A 16,598-nucleotide genomic window follows, 5' to 3' on the forward strand; every position below is an offset into this window, starting at 1 on the left:
TGAGTTTCAAAATGTCTGCCTCATCCATGTGAGCCACTGCATTTCCTGCTTTAGAGCCGCGTGTGATGCCAACATTACTATCTGTGCTGCCTCAACTACAAATTGGATGAACAGCCCGTGACACTTTTTCAATATTATTACATTAAACCAAGTGGATTTTGATTGATAACCTAATATTCAACTAATGCAAAACATCAATCATGGCAAGTATATTAATTATTTAATATTGCAGTCTAATTCAGAAATCGATGTGCTGCATGAGGGGAAGGGAAACTCATGGTTCCCAGAAGATTTAAGACAGGGAATGATTAAAAAAAGACCTGCTGTACTCCTGTGTGTTAGTTCGATACAAATCTTTATTCATTTGCCAATAATTTCTTCCCATTTTCCACTTCAAGACCATTTTATCAGTTTTGAGACCTATAATTGAATTAAGTCTGCTTTCAGCACAGGGCAAAAGGAGTTGCACAAATATTGATGAAGTCATGACAGGGACAACCCAAGAGACAGACCACTAAAGAGGACAGGCTTTATACCATTTCTTGCAAGATCCTTCTGTCAATGTCTTGGATCTCGCCACTCTATTTAAAAAAATTCATTAAGGCTTTTGGAACCACTTTAAGACTTTTGTATTTTAATGTCTGTTGTAATAATAGATTTTTATAGCACAGTATGGTGTATGGTGTTTACATTGTTCCTTCTTCATGTACATTATCTTGCTTCTTTTTTCACATCGTTGGCGGACAATCTTAGCTCAGAGTAGTTGGGTTATTACCAAGCTCTTGCAACTATTTTGTGTAGTGCAGCTTAAATTTGAGTTTAGGTATTGTGCTTCTAGAACCAGGGTTATGTATCATGCTGTCTTACGCAGTGTTTATGTACTCCTGATGCTGTAGTTGGGTTGTTTGGAGATGGCCCTTCTTCTTTGTCTTTCTGTCCAAAGTAAAACTAAAGAAACTGATGTCCATGGAAAACTTGTTGAAACTTTGTTGTCTCCGTCTATGATACGTATTACATTTTAGGAATATGCAAACCTTCTGGATATAAATGAACATTTCTTGATCTATTGTATCTTTTACTAAAATATAATGCCCTTTTTCATATATATCTCTCAAAAAATATATATATATTTTTTTCCTTTGGATAGAGGAGTGACTTAAATATATTTTGTCATTTAACTTACCCACCCCAGTTTTCTTTTGGTTCAAGTTTGCCTGGTTATATCTTTTACCATACCCTTTTTGGAAACTTTTCTGAATTCTTTTGTTTTATGTATCTCTTTGTAAATGACACATTGCTGGATTTTGTTTCTTACCCAACCTAAGAATCTTCTGGCATTTTGATTCTGCATCACTGTGGGTGAAATTTCTTTTTAGTTACTAATTACTTAGATTATAATAATTCCATTCTAAGTCCATCTGTATTGGCTTTATCTGATCCTGAATTTATTTCTCTTCTTACTGCATTACATTCCACAGAACTTCTGTCAAATAATATCTTTGGCCTGTGAATTTCCTGAGACCTTGTATGCTGAGAATTTATTTTTCCTTCAATTTAAATAATAGTTTACTAACTACATATAAAAATTCTAGGTTCAGAGTCCTTTTCCTTTAATACAGTATCTTTAAAGTTCATACTACATATCTTATACCTTAACATTACTATTGAGAAGTTTGATGTCAGTGCTGCTCCTCCCCTATGCAGGGGTATGCCTTTTCTTTATGGAAGCTTTTAGCCTTTGCTCATGGTCTACAACAGTCTTAGTTATCCTTATATTATGTGTTGTTGTGGATTTTCACTTAACTATCCTGTTCACTGCTCTGCATACCCTTTCAGTCTAAGATTTGAATAATTCTATATCTGGGATTTTTTGTCATTATTTCTTCAGATATTTTTTCTCTTCTGTTTTGTCTTTGCTTTCCTTCTAGGGTTCCCATTATATAGATGTTCACAGTTCTGTTCCTCTTCTTAACTTTATCCCGTGTTTGTTCTGTCTTTTCATCCTTATACTATGCCTTCTGGGAGAGTTCCACCCAGTGTTCCAGCTCACCAATTTATTCTCAGTCTGTAGCTATTGTGCGTTCAGTTCATCCTCTGAGTTTTTTATTTCAAACTACTGTATTTTTAATACCCGCTATCTCGTATTGATTCCCCTTCATAGCTGGTTTTTTTGTATTAAATTTCTAGAAATCTTTTATCTTTAAAGATGTTATTATGCTTATAGTATATTCTTGCTCAGTATATTCTTTTTTCTCTGGATGAAATTGCTCCATTTGTTGTTTTGTTATTCCTGTGCTTATTCACCTCAGAGGTCTTAAAATTTTCCTGTGGACTTCTCTTTTATTTCTTTGCAACATTCGGCTGCCTTGGCTAGTAGCTTTAAGTAGAGGCATAAAAGTCTAGGATCTGGCTTACGCTTCTCTGGGATAATTTAAAAACTAGAGTGCAAAGCCTCTAGTGTTGTGCTCTGGCCTGAATCAACCACATTTTCCGCTGTGTTCTCATACTCCTTCAAAACCATAAAACAAAGCGAAACAAAACAACCACGCACCACACGCGTACAAACAACTCCTAATACCACTCTCCCAAACAACCGCTTGCCTTTGGAGTTGCCTTGCTCTTCGTGTGCTGTGGAGATAGAGTGGGGCTGTGTAGGACCACCCAGAGACCTGAACTGGTTGCTCCTGATTCTCCATCCAACCTTGTCTTCATGTTTAGATGTCAGACCCTTACTAGTTGAATATACACTATGCAGGCACTGTGATGGATGCTGGGATATAAAAATTTTAAAGATGCAATCCACGTTCTCAAGGAGTTTTCATTTTAGTGATGTCAGTGGGAAAGTAATTAGGTATTTATATAAAGTATGATAAATTATGTGAAGAGAACACATGGGAAGAGTTGATTAGTTCATTTGTGAGGACCAGAGAAGGTTTCCCTTCCTGTACAGAATGAGTCCTGAAGGATGTTTTGTTGTTGTTGTGTTGTTGTTTTGTTTTGTTTTTGTTTATAAGTTAGATTAGGAATGACTAAAGGAGGCTGGGAGAAAGGAGCATGTCAGGTAGAGAGAGCGAGTGGTTCAGTGGTGAGGGAAGCCAGGTGAATAATTTCTTAGGGCTGTTGCTGTCACAGTTTTGGCAATGTAGCTTTGGCAGGATAACAGAGGGAATGAGTAAATTGGCGTGTAGTAGGAGTTGATTTTGTAGTAGGAGTTGGATTTTGAAAAGGAAATGACATGATCAAGCTTACATTTTAGGAAGATCTTGCTGTGTTATGGACATGAGGCGAGGCAGGAGCCATTGGGATCCATTAAGAGGCTTTACAGTAGCCTGGGAGAGAAAAGATGATGACCTAAAATAAAGTAGTACCTGTGAGGTTGAAAGAAGTGGCTAGCTCTAAATGATAATTAAGGATGTTGGGTAGCCAAGACTCTGTGATTGATTACATTTGTTTATGTTTGGTAGTAGAAGAACGGGTATGCATCAAGGATGATGCCTAGTTTTCTTTCATGCATACCATTCAAAATGCCTGTTTCCTAAATATCATTTAAAGCATCATTTGTAAATATAGCAAAGCAATAGTCTAATCAGCCTTTTTTGTTTTAAGAACAGATTGTTATCCTTAATTCCAAAATACAAATAGCTCAAGAAACTGGGAGATTTTCCCTAAGTTTGTGACAAACTAATTGACAGTAAAACTGACCTTGAAATGAAGTTACGCGTAGTCTTTGTTTATCCTATTTTATATGGACATTCATGTTGTTCAGAATTATTGATGTGTATAATGATGAGATGCTGCTTCAAACCTTGTTGCCAGTGTTACATGACATACAGTATACTATACGTCTTATTACCTTTCTAGAATCTAAAATGCTCTGATGAAGCACGTCTGATTCCATGGTTTCAGATAGTAAATTATGATCTTGTACTTTGAGCATTTTTGTTCTTTTATATTGCAGTATTATTTTCTAATAAGAACCATTATGTGACAATGTAGCAATGGGGGAAAAATGAAGTAGATTTGTATTATATAGTTCACCTTTGAGGTAGAATGCCAAATGAAGGGACAAGATAGTGAGTATAGGATGCTTCTGTTTGGGTTTAAGAAAAAAATAGAGGAGGAGAAAGACACATACATACACACACAAACATACAGAATATCTTTAGAAGGACAAACAAAGAGCTAGTACCTGGTTGAGAACTGGGAGTCAGTGATGGTTGAGAACTGAGTAAGACTCAGTTTTACGGGCAGGTGCACACACACATTGATTGCACTGTCAGATATTTCATTATGTGCATTATTTTTTTGTTTACATTTTAAATTACACGGTGACTGTATGAGAATGCTCTTGTGAAAACGTAAAGTTTTATTTGACTCCCAGTTCCAGCAAATGCATTAAATTTGTAATAATAAAGTAAAAATTATTTATGTACCTGTTAACCTTGTCTCATTTCTTCTTACAGTTTATTCCTGTCAATTGTCATTAGGACTACATCCAGAGAATGAGTTTCAGAAATCCTTAAATTTTTAAGTGTTGAATATATAGTATCACTAAGATTGTCAGAGGTAGAAAGTAGGGAAGAGAATGGTTAAAGATGAGTGCTAATCAGTAGATGTTGGAATTTATTCCCAGTGTGCCAATTGGGCAGTGAGAGCAAAAGTTGGAAGCCATGAATATAGTTTTCAGGCAGCAGATCTGAAGGGAAAACGATTGGGAAATTTGGAAAGATTATATGGCAGGACAAAGGAAACAGAGAGAAGTATATTTTTGGCAGAGAGAATTGGAGACAGAAATGGGAGAGAAGTAAACTTGGGGCCCCTTTAGAGAAAGAAAGAGGTGTGAAAGAAAGATTAAACATCATGAATGCAATGCTGTTGTTGGATGCTTCATAATTATTATCTGCAATGTAGTAGAAGTATATTTTCATGTTAAAAATACAAGGGGTGGTATTTATGATGGGATTAAAATACTACTTGGTCTCAGTGAGGAAATTCTAAGTCCATTTGTCACTACTAAATTAGTATAAACTAAAATCAGGGGAAAAAACAACTAATTGCCGCATTTCACCAAATGTATGTTTAAATTATCTTTGTTACTGACACATTCATGTGTGTTTTTAGTTCCATCAGCAATCTTTTTTATAGTGAAAAACAAGTTAAATACTTAAAATATATCATGATACTTGATGTTTGTGTCTTCTTTGGTGATACTTTGTTCTTTAATATTATAATTGTCTTAGGTCCTGATGTGTAGTGTACACTAAATAAAATTAATGTCAAGCAAAAAATTCTTAAGATGTAGTTATTTAGATATGTAGTCACTGGGGCACCTGGGTGGCTCAGTGGTTGAGCATCTGGCTTTGGCTCAGGGCGTGAATCCGGGGTCCTGGGATCGAGTCCCACATCAGGCTCCCCAAAGGCAGCCTGTTCTCCCTCTGCCTATGTCTCTGCCTCTCTCTCTATGTCTCTCATGAAAAAAAAAAGATATGTAGTCACAAATATATTCTTTATGTGTATATTTTTTATATGGAAATGCAATCGTTGGGCAGCCCCAGTGGCTTAGAGGTTTGGCGCCGCCTTCAGCCCAGGGCGTGATCCTGGGGACCCGGGATCAAGTCCCACGTCAGGCTCCCTGCATGGAGCCTGCTTCTCCCTCTGCCTGTGTCTCTGCCTCTGTCTCTCTCTCTCTCTCTCTCTCTCTCTCTGTGTCTCTCATGAATAAATAAATAAAATCTTTAAAAAAATGCAATTGTTGGTGGATGGATTTTTAATAAAGCAAATATAGTAAAATGACCATAGTAGAATCTAGATGGTAGTATGAACATTTTTATAGTAAATTTTGGAGAAAACATAAATTCTAATGAAAAAGCTAATGTAAAATAAATAGATGTGTGAATAGTAAAATAATAGTACTCGACTTCCTTTTGTTCTCTGCTGACTTAGAAAAATCTGAAGCATTTTATTAGTGGAATCCGAATTTTAGTGGTAATATTATTAGATGTAAATAAATTATCTGTTTCCTTTTGATGAAAAATGTTCTGTCCTTAAAAACCGTGTTATTGTGAACATTAGTGATGATATCTGAAAAAATTATAAGAATTTATAAAACATTTGAGGTAAATGTAAATTATAGCAGGCAAGTGTTTAGCAACTATTTAGAACTTTTATTCTTCTATTTTAGGGAATCTGGAAACATCAAAGCTGGATTAGAACATCTGGTAAGTTCTAATTTTCTCTTGAACATTTGCATCATCTTTGATATCTGCATTCTAAATGAACACTTTTGAATGAGCTTTGAATACCTTGTATTGAGAAAGTCAACTATTTCCCAAAGGGTCAGCTTACTGTTATTATGTGAAGGCACTTACATTTTCATTTATCTTATCATTTCAAGGGAATTTAAAATTTTTTTAAAATTACTTTTTTTTTTTTTGATGTAGAGATGAAATAAAATGGATGACAATCCTTGGATTGATGATTGCTTTAATTATAAACAAAAATGTTTGGTGTGGAATTTTTGGCATATCTTGATCTGACAAAAACAAGCTTGTGTTTTAAGAAAAACACAATCAAATATTGCATGCATAAATATGGTATGTTTTAGCAATTTAACGGCTTTGAAAGAAGGGCACAGCTTTGTTTTTCCTGATGTCTTAGCTTTATGAATAATGCATTGGTTTAAACTACATTCAGTTTTAGAATATAAAATAATTGAGATGCAAAATTTTTGGTTTAAGTAAACATTTTTAAAGTACAAATGAAATTCAAACTGACTTAACATTAAAATCTGTCCATTGATCAAAAAATTAGAAAAACTGTTCTGTTATACCAGGTCCAAAATTCATTTAGCTTCCTGCATTGAGTGTTCATTACAACATTAAGTAGTTCATTTAAACAAAGCATTATAAAGTCATGCTCTGGTTTCTGGTCAAATCCAAATGTTGAATAATTAATGATAGAGATTCTTTTGTAAATACAATCTAAGTACTTTTTTAATGCAAGACTTCATTCGTATATCATATTGTAGCTTTGTTAACTATTAATGTGCTTTTGTTTGCTTCCACAAAGCAAACATTAGCAAGAAACAGCTTCACTTTGACTTATAGTAGTTTTAGAGTTGGAAGGGATTTTTGACTTTCCCTGTGATAGCTAAAGGAAACCCAGATTTTTAAAAAATGACCCTAAAAAGTATTAATTAATTATTAAAAAGCAGTATGTAACAACCTAGTTAGAATATTTGAATATGTATTTGTCCCGATTAGAAGTAAATAAATAACATTGTTATTTCATTATTAGAAATCATTTCCTGAATCTGTTTGTCACTTCTTAGTGGTATATATATTTAGGACATATGGATATTAGAATAAAAATATTGCTCTAAAACCTCAAATTTCAGTATCATTTGGGGACTTATAATAAGGAAGAACAGCTACCATTGTGCAAAAATTAGCTGTCTTTTATACTTATTTTATTAATTATTTATTAAAAAGACTTCACTTTTACCTACTTCATATTTCTCAGTAAATAATAATTAATTTTTTTAGTTTAAATTTCATATTTTTAATATTTATACTAGTATGAACTTCTATTTCATGCATTTATATTCTACTTATAATCTTATTCAGCACTGGTTTTCTTACTGCCTTGGGCTGCCAGGAAGGCTCCCCAAAGCAGGTGGTGCTCCAGACTGTCACTGCCCACTTTAGTCAGAATAGTTGCACTTTTAGTTATTTCATAAACTTTTAAATTTCTAAAAGATGATTTTATTTGAAGAAAAATTTCCAACTAAAAACATTTAAACCTTTGATAAAACATAGCTACTTATTAAAGTCAGGAGTAATTGTTACTTATTCTTTTCTATTCTTGGACCCTAAATTATATTTCATTTTTATCTGGGTCATACACATCAAATATATTTCAAAGATAATGCATTTTAGGGATGAAGAAGCCAGGATGAGTACAACAGGTAGGAAGAACTAGATGAGATTAATGCATTTTATCTAGGTTGTTCAAAAGACTCTATAGGTTGACATTGTGAAATTGATCTACTGACTGAACTTTTAGCAATAATATGAGTACATAAATATATAACATAATATCCTCTATATACACATATGTACATATCATACTGCCTTGTGCACTACTGTCCAGTAAAGTCAGTGATGTTCTTCACAACTGCCTAGAGGGAAGTGAACTCAAGAATTTATTGTTTGAGCATTAATGAAACCTAACTGTCTAGCAGCTGTGGGCTCCTTAGGTTTTTGCCTTTCCAGTTTCCAGCTGAGCAGATACTTCGAGCTCTTGCCTTCTAGCACATGTAGCCCTTCTTTGAATTGGCCATGTAGCTAAATACAATTAGAGTTATAGCTTCTAATAGATTGATCTTTAAAAATTTATGGTGTAAAATTAAGAACATCCCACACATGTGGAATTAATTTCTTCTTTGTGTATCCTTCAGTTTGTTTTTTCAAATTTACTTAAAGTATCATAAAGAAGTGACATTGTTCTAAGAGCTGGTAAAAGCAAGTATAAATTTAATGAGCTAAGAAAGAAGTGTCTGGCTGGCTCAGTCAATGGAGCCTGTGACTCTTGATCTCAGGGTTATAGAGGTTCAGGCCCCATTTTGAGTGTAGAGATTGCTTAAAATGAAAATCTTTTAAAAATAAAAGAAAATAAACTAAGAAAAATGATATGCAGCATATTATACTTGCCACAAGGACACATTGACAGTTGCATTACCTTTGTGTTCTGTTCATGGACTCTTCTTGGTATATAGGTTATCTGTAGCCCTAGAAAGGAGAAGGCAGGTGTGCATAGCAAAAGAGTGGGATAAGTGGACTGTATTTCCCCTGAACCTCTTCAAGGGCTGATCTCATTTATTTGTCACAATCTCTCAAACTCTTGATTCAGCCTTTTTTTCTATCATTTCTTTTTTTCTAGGTTGCTACCTTTTCCTGGGAACTGCCCAGCATGTCATTCTTAACTTAAATTTTTTACTCTACTGCTCAATACTAATACTGTTTTATTTTTCTTTTCACAAACTTGTCTACTAGTCATAAAGTCTGTGTCTGTTCAAAGTTCTAAATAGGGTCTTTGAAGGTTGGTGCAGCATCATCCATGGGTGATTCTTGCCTGATGATCGTAAATGGAGATTTTCCAACTCTACCCCTCCCTCCTGGACTTAGTAGCCAGCAGTCTATTTTAAGGAAGAGCCCACCTTATTTATATTTTTAAATCTATTTATTGTGAGCAAGTACTCATGAATCCATTACTTTCCTTATTTATTTTGATGCTCAAATTGTGCCCGATTTATCCAAGGAGTATCCTTTCAAGATGACTTTGGCTTGTTTCTTCATACACCATCTTTTTTTTTAAAGCACCTCATTTTCTGACACAACAAATGTTCCAGGCTCATTTGAAACCTTCCCTGCCCCACTTGTGGAATCAGCTAGTTCGTCAAGTTATGCCATTTCATTTTAGAGAACAATGGTATTTATGAATCAAGCTCTGGACTTATGAGAAATAAGTGAGTAGATAGGTAGGTAGGTAGATTCTTAGGTATTTTTAAGAAATTATGAGTCATACTAACACCTCCAATTTTAATCTAAACCACAGAGTTCTTACTTGCTGTTCCTCATTTCACATTTGTATTTCCCTTCATTCAAAATGAGAACTGTGACTCCTTTTTTTAAAATTTTTTTTTTATTTTTTTCAGAACTGTGACTCCTAACAACACCAGTACGTTTACCCATTTACCCATTAATTATATAATACATGAGAAATAGTTTCACAGTTGCTACTACCATACCTTATGAAAAATAAAACTTAATAAAAAGATTTCAAGATTTATTTCAAGAGTTCATTAATTTCAGGTTTATTTAAGAGTTCTCTTCCCCCTTGAGTGTACTTAGGTAATTCATTTGTAATATGTTTGCTTGCATGCATTTGTTTGTTTGAATCCAATTTTAGTTGCTTTTGTTGTCCCCATTCTTATAATGATTTAATTGTATGTCTGGATATCTGTATGTTAACATACTCCCAAAGTCAAAACATTATATATAATACATCTCTCAGAAATGTGTCATTCCCTTCCTTTCTAGCTTGTTCTCCTCTGTCCTTTGCAGGTAACCAATTTTATTAACTTCTGATTTATGCTTCCTCTGCATCTTATTGTAAAATTAAGCATATATGCATAAATATGTATATGTGTATATTATTACTATTTCCTCTATAAGATATAGCATATTATAAATATTTTTTGTACTTTGCTTTTTTCTGTCTGGGAAATTACTCCCTAATTACTGTGTCATTATATTTATTGTGTTTCTTTCTTTCTTTGCCTGTGTCTTCTTTAGTTAGGGTCTGAGATTTTAGCTACTCGCATGCCTGCTATGCTTTAATAGATGCTGGCAGAAGACCTAAGATTTCTGGTCAGAGACAAAGCTCTTTATTACTGACAGCACCAAAGGTAGCACTACATGGTTATATGGGTTCCCTGTGACCCGCAGGTTCCAGGGGGGTGATGCTGCATACTCAGTGGGTTTGTGTCACAGCTGTGGGACTCTGTTCTTTAAAGAGCTGACAGGGAATTGGCCCAAACTTTGCCCAAGAGAAGGATACTGTCTTTAGTATTCTAATTTGGTAACAAAACTGCCTTTTGGTCCAGGGCGCAATTCTTTATCCTCCCTCCAAGACTGTTTATATGTTTAAAAAGATAGTTCTGAAGAAAGGCTATTGGCTGATATAAGATATGCAGAACCTATGGAGAATTGTCTCCAAAGAGCTACTATTATTATTATTATTGTTATGAAGTTTGTATTTTTGTTCTGGTGGTTACCTAATGCATAATATTTTTTCCTCCTAATTGCTACGTCACTTGTTAAATGTCATTCCTCAGTTTCCACGTGTTAACCTTCGTTATAGCCAGTGCTTCTATTGTACTTCGCTTTCCTCTTTTTTCCTCCCATTTCTTCTAATGTTCTTGCTACTCTGTTGGGATATATGATGTTTACATACTAGTCTTCTATCCATGCTGTCACCATTTTTTTGGAATCACCTTTAAAATTAACTATATTGGGACCCTGGGGTGGCTCAGTGGTTGAGCGTCTGGCTCCGGCCCAGGTCATTACCCCGGGGTCCTGGGATTGAGTCCTGCATCAGACTTTTGCAGGGAGCCTGTTTCCCCTCTACCTGGGTCTCTGCCTCTCTCTCTCTCTCTCTCTCTGCATCTCTCATGAATAAAAAAATAAAATCTTAAAAAAAATAAAATTAACTGTATTAAATATTTGCCATCACCTTGTTTGCTAATATTTCCTCACTGTCTCCTGTTTGTGTAAAACTCATCCACTAGTATATTCCTCAGGAACACCTGCCATGTATGGTATTCCCTGAGATCTTGCACATTCCAAGTTGATTTTTCTATAGTTTTGCTACTTGAAACAACTTGGCTGGACATAAAATCCTTGGCTTACATTTTTTTTCCCTTGACTTGCTGGAAAATGTTATTCTGATCTTGATATTTGTGGCATTAGTCTTATTTTCTTACCCTTATGTATAATTAGATTTTTTTTTTTTTTGCCTTGAGGCATTGCCATTTTTTTAATTCTTATTTTCAGATGATTCTCAGATTTGGTTGTTTCTGACTATTTTTTTCTGGGATTGTTCATATGTAGACTTAAGTTTTCTCATTTCTGGAAAATGTTTTTGGATTATAGTATTAATTAATGATTCTATTCCGTTGTTTTTTCTTCTTCAGAGACTCCAGTTACATCTGTATCTATATAATTATATATAAAATCTTTCTCTCCTCATCTTCTATTTAATTCTCTGTCTTTGACCCTTTTTACTACTTTGTTTTCAAACAACTGAGAAGTAGTTTGCCTGGTTTCATTTAGTATTTCTTATTAAGTTTTCATTCAAATTTATTCTTCCTTGGACGTTATAATTTATTCTTCATTTCTAAAATATCTAAAAATTTTTTTCTTCTATATCTCTTCTTATTTTTTTGAATATCTGATTCTAGGTTTTTTGTTTTTTGTTTTTTTGTCCAAATAAGCCTTGTGCTTTGGGTTGTTTTGGAGGGGAGAATTTTCATCTCTTGAAATGTTTTGATTTGCATTTTCTGTTTATTACTTCTGACAGTAGCTTTATATGGGGGTGATTTTATTTCTTTCCCTCTTTCCTTCATTTCTTCTTTTATAAATTCCAGACAGTTCCTAGTTCAAGGGTTACCTGCTTCTGCAGTAAAGCATAAAGCAAATGGAGTTTCTTTAATGGACAATGGTGGATGTGGCAGGGATGAAGGAGTTGGCATTTCGTATTTCTGCATTTTAGTGTTGTATTTTGTTTTTCTGGAGATAATTTTTGTTTGTGCTTCTGGTTATGTATTAAACCTGTGACTACTCTCAGAGATGGGGAGGGCTCTATGAACATTTTTACCTCAAAGAGAAATTCATAATCAAAAATGTTAGAAATCAATGTTGAGCAGACCTTGAATCCTGAGTAGTCCTCCTGTGGGAATCCTACAGGAATTATCAGCAGAATTAAACATAAAACATCTCAAAAAGCTCAGCGCCCATATCCATTTAAAGACTTAGAGAAAATGAGTGAATACACTGCTATAATGTTACGCTTTGTTAGATTTTATAATGAACTTAATTAAATAATACTTTTTATTTGATGAAGAATCATATGCAAATTAAAGACCTTTGGATAGGATGCCGGTAACACAGAATGGTTAAAGGAATGGAAGTGGGTAGTTATTATGCGGTGATGTTGCTCCTGACTTTTTTTTTTTAATCATGCTCTAAAGGTGTAGAAAACTAACTCTGAGTTCCCCTCTATTGTATCAAAGGGACTTGACTCCATATTTTTCTACCGTCTTATATTTTAAAATTCTTGAAAATGTAGTGAGTACTAACCCTTATTGAGCTACTGAATGGGAACTAAAACATTTACTTTTTTAGAGTATTTTTAATGTAGTCAAGTGGGATTTGGTGCATTTTAATTTTTATAATTATGAAAACATACAGGAGCTAGTGCCTTGCCATCTGATTACAATACAGCTATTCTTTTATTAGCAAACTATAAAAATAATGCTGTCCTTTCCTCTTAGGAGAGGGATTGAGGCCAGAATATATTAGGTTTGAGCTGTATGACAAATTGTCACTTTTTTTAGGCCAAAATAGTTGGTGAGTTGTTTCCAACTTGAAAGAAGTACTGCTGTGCATGCCCCTTTGACAGGGAATGAAGTGAATATCCTGATCAGTATGATGTTTCTAAGGCTCCCCTTGTACACTTCTCTGAAAAGTCACATAATTGGAGGTGGGTTGGGGCGGGGAGGACATGTGATTTAGGTCAGTGCTTCACTCTCTTTAATGTGCTTATGAGTCACCTGGGGATGTTGTTTAAACTTGGGTTCTAATTCTCTGGGTCCAGGGTGGGACTTGAGATTCTTCATTTAGCAAGTTCCCAAGTGTGACTAATGCTGCTGATCCAGCAACTATGAGGCAAAAAGGTACATTGAAAGGCATTGACTCAAAAGACATGTGTCTTGGCTTTTAGAAGACAAGGTCTTCTGCGTGTGATGAAGAATTGAGATGCATACCCATTGAGTATGGTTTTGTAGCCTATGAATGATTGGTTGGGTGTTCATACACCCAGACAGATGGACACTCCATAGGTTTTAGGACAAAAAATTCATCATCTAACTTTGCAAGAGTAACAGAGTGACCCTTTTTCCTCCTTTATTTGATTCCAGATGTTAAGTTGTATATTTCAGAGCTGAAGCTGGATGCTAGGACTAATAATACCTTGTTCAATCTTAGATGGAAAATCAAATAAGTGATGATAAATCTTTTGGTAAAAAAAGTGTTACAAGTGTTTACAACTTTAAGTGGGATTTGCTTTCTATTAATAGTTGAATAGCAAAAGAACTCTGGAGCCATACCTGTGGGTTTTTCTCCCCACAGAGGTCTCATTTATGTTTCTTATATTGTATAACATTTGAGAGTGATGACCTACTTGTCCTTGTGGTCAGGTAACACAGTCTGACCATTTTAAGTGTTGAAAAGCAAGTGTCATTAATAGCTTGTTTAGCCCATCAGTGGTTTGTAGAATATAGTTGCTGCTTGCCAGAAATGTAGACAGCCCATTGCTAGCTATTGCATGCTCATCAAGAACACTACTGGCTCCTCTTTGTTTTAGCCTAATTTGCATAGAACTTGCAAATAAAGACTAATACTTTTTTAACACAAGAATAAACATAATTAATGTAGTATTGTCATGCTTTTGAGGATTCAGTTGACATACAGTATGAACTAGAAAATATGAACGGAAGTTATAAACCTTATTCTAAAATCACTTGTCTTTCATCTATTACATTTTAAAATCTCTGTTTTAATATTTTCCCAGTGTGTTCTGAAAAAATGTTTTTGACATTTGTCTAAATGAGCTTGAGAATATAGTTATCTCAAAATGCACTGACATTACTCACATAGTCTATATATTTATTAAACACTGATGAAAAATATTTATTGCCTCGTATAAGGACTTCAGCATAACAGATCCCTTTCCTCCCAGCATTTTAATTTATTTTTCTCACCTAAGCCAATATATATTTGAGGTTTAGGGTAAATGTGCATATTAAAACCGACACTTTCCTCAAATTGTGATCATGAGATAAAACAGCATGAAGTTTTTCTTTTTGGAAGATCAATTTCATAAATCTTTCTCTCTTTCCTTTTAACAAAGAAATGTACCTTATGAGTGTGTGCAAATTAAAATACCTTTACTGTGGATTAAATGTTAATGTCCTATTACTGTCATGATTTCTTAGGCAGCTTACAGGTCTTAAATCTGAGGACTGGCTCACATTCCAGTCAGAAACAGTACCATTGTCAGTGATCCATTGCTCTGACATGTTTGGTCAGTTACAAGTTTATTAAAAATTGCTCCTTCGATGAATGATTAGTAAATATTACCGAGTTGTCCAAATAGCAGGAACTTGGGCCCTTTTCCTGTGCTCCCTCCATCCCCTCTCTTCCGAAGAAAGATCCTTTTGTTGCATTTTTAAGACCTCGTGGTTCCAGGAGAAAATGGTGACCAGTTATTTAAAAAAAAAAAAAAAAGATGACAAAGATGTCCTGCAATTTTCATGATTTTACTTCAGTCTCAGATTTATGTTTAGTCTAGATTAAATTCATTTTCAGAGTTTTATGCAAATGTGCTTATTAAAGCTTTATAGAGTGTAACTAAATATTCTCAGTTCACTAAATCACACCCCACCCCAACTTCCCGTTACACAAGAGTCCAAAAGTCAGGTCCTCCTGAAACCACCAGAATACCTGAATATTGTATTCTTGCTGTGTTTGTTTGATTGGTTTTTATACTATAGTTGAGGACACTATAGGTTCTGCTTCATTGCAGGAAAGGCCACAAGGTACCTGGTAGTTATTTCATGGCTTTCTCAGGATCTAATATCTGTAACTGCAGAGAGAGAGAGCTAGCAGCTCACAGGGTTGTTGTTTTCTGTTTCTCCCGTCAAAGCATTAGGAGTTAAGATGGAGAATATCTTTGCTACGGTGGAATCTTTGGCCATGCTCATTACCGTTTGCTACAGAATCCTAACATCTTTATTTAACTTTAACATACACAGCCTATTTATTTTAGGAATAGCATAGCACAAGGAGTCAGGAGAATGTGATTTTACTGTGTGACCTCCAGCAATGCATATAACCTCTCTGTTTCACTTCTTTCATTTTCTCTCTATTAGTAGAGTGTTAAAATAGCGTGTGAAAATTCATAGAAGTGTAAGACTTTCTACAAGTATATCATAATTATAGACAAAGAAAAAAATCTTAACTTGTAAATAACTTCAGATTGCTAAAAACAATGTCTCGATTCCAATGCACTCACAGTGAATGGTGAGAAAACTTTGTCCTTTATTTACATCCTGTCCCTTGAAAAATTTTATTATATACTTTAAAAAATTATAAAATAATACATGTTCATTTTAGTGGGTCAAAACTGATTTTAAAAATGTATCTTCTCTGCCACTACTCCAGTGTTAATGATTTAATACCCATCCTTCTATACCTTTTTCTCTTCCCAGATATACAAGTGCAAATATTACTTAGCTTTTGTTTATTTATAAAAATGGAATCATACTATGTATGATATTTTCAACTTGCACTTTTTATTTAGTGATGATACGGTGTGCATATATACACACATGAATCTGGTTTCTGCTGAAAAGCTGTCAAAATATTGGAAGTTGTTATTACCATTTTAAGCATTCACAGAGGAAGTTTGAGGAATACATAATTTGGATTTAAAGAAGTCAGTGCAGATTTAGTTTTATTGCCACTTTTGGGTTACCTCAATTATAGTAAATGAAAGAACTGTTTTATGATGAAATTTACAGTGTTCAATAGAGGAAGGAATGGGTTACCTTATTAAAGAAAATTCTGTTTGATATTCGTAAAAAATAAAGATAATTAGATTAGATAGGAACATGTGACATCTTTAAATATTTTTCTGGTTTATTGTAGGCTAGAATTTTTAAATTTGAAATTTCAATGTAACTGAGTGGTATATTG

At 34.3% G+C, this 16,598-nt stretch overlaps 1 protein-coding gene across 1 annotated transcript in view; it reads left to right on the forward strand.

The window, feature by feature from the left end:
* RSRC1 (arginine and serine rich coiled-coil 1) overlaps positions 1 to 16,598 on the forward strand; it is a 402,099-nt gene that overhangs the window by 179,150 nt on the left and 206,351 nt on the right. Inside the window, exon 5 of the mRNA XM_072727251.1 lies at positions 6,182 to 6,218. Coding sequence (XP_072583352.1) covers positions 6,182 to 6,218 — 37 coding nt within the window. The remainder of the gene's footprint in view (positions 1 to 6,181; positions 6,219 to 16,598) is intronic.

Source organism: Vulpes vulpes, chromosome 11, assembly GCF_048418805.1.
Source record: "Vulpes vulpes isolate BD-2025 chromosome 11, VulVul3, whole genome shotgun sequence".
Taxonomy (NCBI): domain Eukaryota; kingdom Metazoa; phylum Chordata; class Mammalia; order Carnivora; family Canidae; genus Vulpes; species Vulpes vulpes.